The sequence below is a fragment of the Taurulus bubalis genome, assembly GCF_910589615.1.
Source record: "Taurulus bubalis genome assembly, chromosome: 6".
Lineage (NCBI taxonomy): Eukaryota > Metazoa > Chordata > Actinopteri > Perciformes > Cottidae > Taurulus > Taurulus bubalis.
The window spans coordinates 8,556,569-8,565,972 of record NC_136594.1 but is presented as its reverse complement, the minus strand read 5'-3'; the positions used below and the strand labels follow the sequence as shown (position 1 = coordinate 8,565,972).

Genomic DNA, 9,404 nt, shown 5'->3' with positions numbered 1-9,404 from the left:
CACCCACGTCGTCTTTCAAAATCAAAGGTTACAAGATTTCCGTCTCTAAGATAAAGTCAAGTGATGGGTGGTGTCAAAATGAGTACCTTTGACAGAGCTCCTCCAAAGCCACAGAATCAAACTGTTTTCACAGAGTAGTAGCACTACACCCGACTAGTGAACTCACCGGAGTGCCTCTTTAAATATAATTAACAACATCATAAAATCAATTTCTGGGAGCCAGTATAAAGAGGTAATGACAGGTGTAATGTGATCACACAGTTCTAATGAAAAGCCTTGGCAGCTGAGGTGTGTACACAGTCTGTAGCCTCAATAGTTCTTTTCTTAAGAGCAGAGGCTTTTGCAACAATCAAGGTGTGAAAAGATAGAAGAATGTAAGATGGGGTGTGTTTTTCTCAAATTTGAAACGTATCTTACTTTTGAGTTGATAAAAACATGACTGCACAAGCCTTTAGCTATGTCGCTCCAATCATAAATTACCTCCAGACAAAAGGCAGCAGGTGTGATGTACCTGTGTAAACAGTAACTCAGTATTTCCTTGTATGCGTTACTTCATGATTATGAAAATACCAACGTTTAGTCAGAGAGCCACCAGACAGCAATGACAAAGCAGACACTGTGAGTAAAATAATAATGAGAGAGAGAGAGAAAGAGAGAGAGAAAGAGAGAGAGAGAGAGAGAGAGAGAGAGAGGAGTGAGACTCATTTCTAATTTGTATTCATTGGTTTGCATGGATTGTCTGCCCTTACCCCTTCAGACTTTCCACTGGTTTGAATTCCGTCACACATACAGAGCTCATCAGTGGATTTATTAGGAGTAGAGAGCGCAACTGTGACAGAAACACATATATGGGACAGATGTGAGGCACTTTAAACCCGCCGTTTTGTATTTAATGTAGTTGAAAACGGGAAGCAACTATCATGTGTGCCTGGATGGAATGTGCCATTAATCTTAATTATGTTCTATACACGTATACGACAAGACTGCTAGCAGCTATTTAGTGGTGCTTTGAGTTAAAACGTCAACATGCTAACATGCTCACGATAGCAATAGTAAGATGTGGATGTTTAGCAGGTGAAACGTTTGGAAGGTTCTTAATCTTAGCCTGCAAATGCTAATTAGCATCAAGGAAAGCTTAATTCTGCAGGTATTTGCTTATAAAGTAAAGTAAAACATTGAGATTGAGATCAGCAAACGTTTACCAGGTACAACTTTTATATTACAATTCGTTCTGAGGAGGAGATGAATGTGTGCATCTAAGTTATTGTGAATCCATCCAATAGCTGTCGAGGCATTTAACTCAAAACCACAGACGTCAACCACGTGGAGACGGCAGAAGAATAGTCGGGGGCGGGGCCACCAATGTCAGTAGGATTCACCCTCAGGGGACCATGAATGTCTCGCTGTGGAGATATTTGAAAAGCAAAGCAACGCTTCCATCCCATGAGCCACATCGTGATATTATTTATTGAAATTTTGTCATCAGCAAAACAACATGACAAAAGCCTCATATGAAATATTTACAAAAGGCATTCCTTGAAAATAATATCTTTTGGTATACTGTATTCTCATATTTACAGTGCAAGATAATGCAAAATACTGACTGACACATTAGAAAGTGGCACTCTCATGTGTTATTAGATTCAACACTTTTAAGCCCAAACCGGAAATATAACAGCATCTGTAGACATAAAGTATTCAGTCAGAGTTATTATCTATGGTACGGTGAGATGAAAATCTTATCAGTAGCCACTTTTTGAAAGCTGCTTCAGCAACGTGCAATAATTTATCAAAAGACTCGAGAAATGAGTGCAACTGCTTTCACACTCAAGAGATTTCATGAAAAACACTTTCTCTCCTTACCAGCTCTGCACAGGCTTGCAAAGGAGTGGCCTTCCCTGTCATGCATGCCTGCAATCTTCAACAGGATATTTCCCCATTAAAACCTGCAGCTGGAGGGAGTCACACAGTGTAATACAACAAAGAGGCATTGAGCTGAAGAGAAGCCATCAGCAGAAACTATGAGCGATCATATCTGTGGTGACCGCAGACTCTTTTTTAACAGCATGAATCTGCAGAAAAGGGAAGTACAGTGCTTTTTTAAAAGTTCAATCTAATTACTTCTCACCCTGTTAGATTGATTTAGGCAGAAATGACTGTGCAAACTCTTTTGTCAGACTACATCTTGGCCCATGAAATACAAACACATCTTTTTCCATCTCATATTGTCTCTAAATGTAGCACTTGAAGTAGATCAGGATGTTAAATAAATGTAATAGCTTGGTTCTTGCCCTTTTTTGGAGTTATATCCATATGGTTGAATGCACTTATTGTCAGTAACGTTTGGATAAAAGCGGAATTAACGTAATGTAATGCAATGCAGCAATACATGAAAGGCACAACACTGATCAAAGAGACACTATTTAACAAGTTTTAGTCCAATTGTTGTCCTCGGAATACTTTTATGGAGAATAAGTTGTGACAATGTTGTTTTAAGAATTCCTTTTTTCTTCAAAAATGAAAATAATGTTTGCTAGTGTCCTTTAAGTGTTGCGATGTTGTTCCCTGGCAGTCACATTAGTTGCTGTGGTCACAGATGTTTCTGGATTATTGTTGAAAAGGTCAGAACATCCAAGTTGTCATTGACAAATTGTGGACTGTGTGTTCTTGCATTCCTGGAGAACGTCCTCTGTTGACCTGCAGAAATCAAAAGAGATGTCAGAATCAGAAAGGTCACTGCTAAATATTATGTCAACACTGGTAGTCAGTTTTCTTTCCTGACCTTTGACTTAATTTAGAGCTATTTTGCTAATGTGGTTTGAAGAAAAAACATTTTTTAACAGCACTGACAAAGAGGGAAGAGCTGCTGCAGTGTGGAACCACAGCAGTAGTAACTTCCCATGTACTTTTGTTCTGACATCTCTTGTGTAACCTAACGTGTACAGAGGGCCTCCACATTGAATGAAAGTACCCTCTAACCCTTGCACAGCTTTAGAAATAAAATCCTGAGAAAAAAAAGCTGCGTGTAAATGATGCTAGTCAACATATTTCACGCTGAAGTGGACCTTGACCCTGCCTTCACCAGCGCTTCCAGTAAGGAGACTATCCTGGGGTTAAGTTGCGCCACACTTCAATACATGCCTGGCGTAATGACTAGCAGGTGTTCAAACGCTACCGATGTGCAGTGACGAAAGGGTCACAGTTCATTTCAGCTATTCTGAAACCAGCTGGTGCATCACAACAAACGCGGCCTGCCAGGAAATAGCTAACATTTTGGAAACAGCCCAAGTCGACTGTTGATCTGTATTATGTTGCATTATTGCGTAAGACAGATATTTACATTATTGTGTAAGAAAGATATTTTACATACATTATTGTTTTGAGTGTATTCATAATAAAGAAGCAGGTTGCATTCACACCTGCAGGAACAACACCTGCTCAATGAATAATTACTCATGCTGTGATACATGCTGCTTCTGACTAATCATTACAATACCAAATGACCTCTCAAGGTTTACAGAAAAGAAAATATGAACAAAGAGTAAAGCTAATGTATACGTATGCCCTCTATTTTATGCATTTAGATTTGTTTTGATACCTAAAAACTATATTTTAGAACTGAGAAATTAAAGGCATCACACATTTTAAGGCAAATTATGACTGAAGGTGATAATTTAGAGATCATTTTACAAGTTGATGATGAGAGCATGCTTATTGATCATGATGACAGGAAACTGAAAACAACCTGTATGTGTTCATAAACTAAATTAAGGGAAAATTGTACTCACCACAAATATATTCATGCATGTATAGAGTTCTCCGCAGGTTCAACTAGAACAAACAAAACAATGAACATACACATGAGATTACTCAAAAAAAAACTAAACCCTCACACTTTAAAATACTCAGTTAACAAAAATGACTTTGGGATAAACTGACACCAACAATTAGAGCAACAGTGACCTCTGCTGGATAAACTCCGCCAACTAATCTTAATGTAAGAAATGGATCCATTGTACCCCTTTTGATACTCAGAGCAGACAATCAGACACAAAGAATGTTGTGTCGTCCAATTAGAACAAATTATACAATAGAGAAGATCGTAACAACAATAACTTGGCTTATAACAGAGTTCCCACCACACATTTACCAGGAAAAGGAAATACATAAAAAAACATTTCTTTCAGAAGATAAAAGTGTAAACAAATACATTTTAAGAAAAAGGTTAATAGAATGAACTGTGAATATTTGGGGTCATTGACATCCAGCCATAACCACATCAGGAGTGTGTAATCCAACTTCCAGACATGGGTAATAATGAACGTTTATAATACTCCTCAATAGATCCCCTCAGAGTGACTCCAAACTTTTCTGCAGAAAACATGACCCTTCTTGTTTTTTCTTTGACAGATGTTTATACTATAATGTCTTACACACTTTATTTAGAGATACCTACCATCCTTTTTCATCCATTGTTCAAACTCTTCCATTTCTAGCTCCAGCACAGAGGCCACGTCTTCTTCAAACATGGGCCTGCAAGGTACAACAGTGTTTTCAACATCAAATAAAACACACAAAAAACAGGTTAAAGTGGCAATCTCAAAGATTATTATTGAAATAAATGTCTGTTAGGTTACTTTCAATTGCCAAAGAAGCAACACAGTGGTGTTTGAGCCGATGGCCCATTGACGGAAGTACTGCAATATTTGCAGTTTTACTAATGTGAGGTCTGTGGTGACATTCCCAGAAAGAAATGCTGTATTACAGCCTAAGACCCAATCAGTCACCAAGCAATGACAGACATCTCTTATCTTCGTCCCATAATGCCATAGTTTTTTTTTTTAGTTTAACAGTTTTTTTTTATTTCTTATTTCGTATTTTTTCTGAAATCAGTTTGCTGCTAACCTAGCTGTTAGCATGAAGAAGCTGATGTGTTGCTGATACAACACTGTTGTGCTAACATTTGATGTATTTTTACTCTTTTTACTTTTACTTTTGTGGAATAATACCGGCCTACATGTTTACTGTGCTGTACTTCCTTTGATGTGTTTTATTGGTGATAGAGTTTTGTGAATCCCATTTCCTTCTTACTGTACTAATTACATTTCACCGTCGGCTTCCTTTGGTCTTAGGCCGACTCTTGTTTATCTAATTTTCACTGATTTGAAAAATCATTGAATGTATTGTGTTTTTTTCAATAGTGTTTTCACAGTTTCACAATAACTTCCATAAAGACCTCAAGGCCAACGCCCGTCTTCAACCTCCCTGCATATATATATATAGCTGTGCACCGACACACACGGCTAGAGAAGAAGAATGCGTTTGCCTTGTATCTCAAGGCAAAAGAAATTTGGTAAACTCAATGGATCAAGATATAATGTTTAGTTTAGACAGATACGTAGCCACAAGGTCCGGCTTGTGTTAAACTAACATTACTTCAGCGTAACTATCGCGGTAGTAAGCACACAAAGCCTAAACCTCTTTTTCACAAAGATCATGTCAGAAAAAGTGTCATCTCTCTCTAAGCCTTTGACATTAAGATGGGCTACTGAATGTTTGTTTCAAATTTATATTTTTCCCACTGTTACCAACAGTCTTTCAAATTAGCAGCTACAAAATAAATAAAAGTTAAATTCTCAATACTTACATTGGCACCTTCTCTGTACTGGACCCATCCAGATATAGATCCTCTTTTTTCAGCTCTATGAGAAGAGAACACGGCTCAGTCATCTTCATTAAGATTAATTGTCATCTTTTATTTAAAAGAGCCACACACTAAATAAGTTGAGTATTCATGAGTTTAATTAATAGCTGAATTATTTTCAACAATATTAAGTCAATATAGGAAACAAGAATGTGAACAGTTCCTCAGAGATCTTTTGTGCTATTTTTCAAATGCTGAAGTAACCTACAATTTGACATGTTTATGATTTAGCAGGAAATGTGATGTTTGAAAGTATAATACACATATCTCTTCCAATGCTTTTGATGTGATAAACAGGAATACATTCACCCCCATGAACGTGTTCCCTCCTTACCTTGATTCCTTCCTTTTTGGTTCCACCTGCGGTTGATGAAAATACCGCACACTATCATGCCGATGATCATGACCACCAGCACCACAGGGATCAGGATGGTGATGAAACCCAAACCGTCCGTATCTAAGTCGCTGATAGAAACAGTATCATTGCCGTCCAATGATAGTTCGAAAGTATCTGCAGGAGCAAGGCAACGGTTGTCTGTCTTTAGATGTGTTACTTCTGTCATAAATGTGTGCTGCTGCAGGGTTGCTCTCATTGTCCTGACATTTAATCTAATGATGCAGGTAGTACATTACAATGACATACCATTCCCAGGTACGGTCACTCCTGAGCCATGATCTTCTTCATCAGTATTTTGAACTGGAAGAGGAAAGATTGGATGATTATACTGAAACATGTCAGTCAACGTTTTTCTTCTCTCTCCACGACATTGTGACAAGCAGTGACATGAAATTGCGTTTTGTTGTTACATTGTGAACGACTGAACAATGACTCATTTCTTGTATAGCCTTCCTGAGGGTAGATGGAAAACAACACCATGTAGATTCAAAGCTGTTGTGGACTTACTATCACCTGGGAGGGTGTAGTCCGGTGCAGCAGTGGCATCAGAATCAGATGGTTCTGTTTTAACAAACAGAGAGAGAGAGAGAGAGAGGCACGTGATCATGATGACAGCATTCTCAACGAGTAAGTCCCATGAGCTTTCAAGATGTATTACACATAGCCAAAAGTACGTAGACAGTTGAGCATTATCTGATTGTTTGACGTCTCATTCCAAAACCACAGGCTGCCTTTCACTAATATGCTGTTAGGGCTTCTACTCCTTTAAAAAAAAAAAGTTTACAACAAGTTATAACTTGTAGAAAGCCTTTACAGTTATTTTGCGTAGGCAAGACCAGGTAGGTTCAAATGCATTGAAGACGGCAAACCTCATGTTTTGACAGAATGAGGAGCCTTTCAGGGAAACCAAAGAAATCTTCAACACGAAACTACCATCTGTGTTTCAATCAGTGTATGTCATTAAAAAAAGATGTATTCCTATCTGTCTCTGATAGAAAAAAGGAACGCAAAGTCCCCTAACCAACCACCACTCAGTCCACTGACTATAGACCCTTCACAGGTGTCATACCACACACAGGCCGAAAAGAGTTTATATTCTACAATTAAAAATCTTCCCATGGTAGTTTTTTTTTTTCATTGAACAAAAGTATATCTGTGTTAATACGGTATTTTGCCCTGAAAAAAACACCATCTAACTTTAAAAAGTGTATTGTTTTACATCTGTAAATGTCTGATCATCATCAGCAACAGTGTTTCTTATGCTGCTCTCTTGACTAAGTGTGTGAAAAAATGGGCCTAAGAGGTCTAGCCCCACAGTGTCCACATAGCTTTTGACCACATAGTGTATTATTATCTCTTGATTTTATTATTCTCGTCTCACCTAAGGTTAATTCTGAATCAACGTCTGCAACAACTGCTTCATCTTCGGTTTCAGTTTGTGGGTCTGCACCATCATCATCTTGGCATATCCCTGTAATTCAACGCCTCTCATTAATTCATGGTACCGTCATTTAAGGAAAACATGTGCAGCGTTTATATTGAAAGTGAAACACAAAGAGAACGAGGACAGTTACTTCTGCAGGGATTTTATCCGCTTAGTATCTAAAACAACATCTGAGAAACTGTCACAGTCGGGTCACACAGGAACTTGAGACTTCTGCGAACATGTTTTCAAGCCGTTGCTACAAAGACCGAAACTGTTGCAAAATGCACCTTCAGGACATCGCAAAGTAGGTGGAGATATGCAACATGTTGAGCAAGTAGTTCCCGTCAGAGCTTTGTCATGATGCAAACGAGTTCACTTTGTGAGAAAAAAAGTTCCTCTTTGTTTTAAAACCAAAGAGGAACAAAAGGAGCAAAAGATCAGTTTTTAAAATACTAGGAAGGACTGCAGTGTACAGTATATTACAAATACACTTATTTGGCTGATCTTTAAAAACTTGGTTAAAATACAATTGGTTAACTTGAAATACAGGAGGGATTAAGTTGCTATACATGTGGCATAGCTTTCACAAAAAGTGCTTCAAACTGTAACTTAACCTTTCAGTACTTTGGGTCCTCAAGCATTGCTATTTAATTCATCCGCCATATCAAGACGTTCCACTCACAAAGTCAGAAACTAAAGCGCAAAAAGAGAAAGCAGGGAGTAGACAGGAAAGCGGAGGTGAGTCGCGAGGGTAAAGAAACTAATCTTCGAGTCCTACCTGTTCCAGTCAGAGTGGCCAGCAGCAGCAGCAGCAGCAGCAGAGGGGTCTTCATCCGGGGCCCTATCATGCTACCAGCAAACATAATGCCATTGTGTGCCCACTTCCTTCTCTACTGTCACAGCATCACACACTTCCTGATCTGACTAAACATGTTAAAAAGACGGAAAAGAAAGAAAAAAAACGCTCACACACGAACACACCCTCAGACTCACTCAGATAACTCACTCGGATGTGATGCAATCGACTGTGTGCTTGTCGCCACAAGTCTGACGGCTCCTCAGCTGCAGTACAATCGCATTCCTGCCGGTTCAGTATGCAGCCCTCCGGAGCGAGGGGGAAGCTGAACAAACTTTAAGGAAGGAAAAGAGACTATTTGTGTTTGTGAGCTGAGCGAGGGCCAGCTGGTCGTGGATCTCTTGAGAGAATTGTGAAGGTGTTGAGCCTCTGCTTAAAATAACTCTGCGGCTGTGAATGTGCTCCATGTTTGTTTGTTTGTATGAGAGGCCGGATTATGAGTCGCTCTTGTGTTGTAAAAAAAGAAAGAAAGGAAAGCTGGTCTTGAATATAATAGTCATGCTGTTATGATTCTCTACGGATGAAGACTGTTGGCCTACTTTGAGGAGACACGACACTCGTTTCTTCATCTCGGAGCAGAAACATGGTGGGAGCAGGTTCCCACAGGTTTGAGGTTTCTAACCCCTCATCTGCAACTTTCTCTGAATACTGGTTTTCAGTTTTCCAAAACCTGAAGAGGATTAGGCAATAGTTGGTGATTCTTACATGAGAGAAATCTAACTAAAGGACACGACATGTTCGATGAAAACCAAAAAAACGTTCTTGTTAAAATAGTCAATAACTTCAAGATCAATATGTTACAGTCTGGGTATTTAGTATGCCAGAGAGAGATTACACCTGTCCCAAGACATAGTATGTCAAATGCAGTATGCCAAATACACCAGGATGTACTGAATACGGTCACATTTTTCTGTATGCAAGCCAGCATTATTTTCCGGCTATTCCGACCCACAATCCTCTGACGCAGATATATGAGCAAGAGAGTCAAAGTTCAAGGTGCGATGTTATGAGGAAGTAGTGT

At 38.9% G+C, this 9,404-nt stretch overlaps 1 protein-coding gene across 2 annotated transcripts; it reads right to left on the bottom strand.

The window, feature by feature from the left end:
- Positions 1–1,444: 1,444 nt before the first annotated feature.
- tmem154 (transmembrane protein 154) lies at positions 1,445–8,445 on the bottom strand. Of its 2 annotated transcripts, none has more exons than XM_079219902.1 (9): positions 8,306–8,445; positions 7,483–7,572; positions 6,609–6,662; positions 6,348–6,401; positions 6,039–6,215; positions 5,648–5,702; positions 4,457–4,533; positions 3,789–3,831; positions 1,445–2,697 (listed from the first exon to the last, which is right to left on the bottom strand). In XM_079219902.1, exons 1-8 carry the CDS (start codon positions 8,388–8,390, stop codon positions 3,800–3,802), a joined length of 624 nt encoding a protein of 207 aa, XP_079076028.1. In that variant the 5' UTR covers positions 8,391–8,445; the 3' UTR covers positions 1,445–2,697; positions 3,789–3,799. The 2 variants fall into 2 exon arrangements, with proteins under 2 accessions (XP_079076028.1, XP_079076029.1); XM_079219903.1 differs by having other exon boundaries at positions 6,615–6,662.
- Positions 8,446–9,404: the final 959 nt, after the last annotated feature.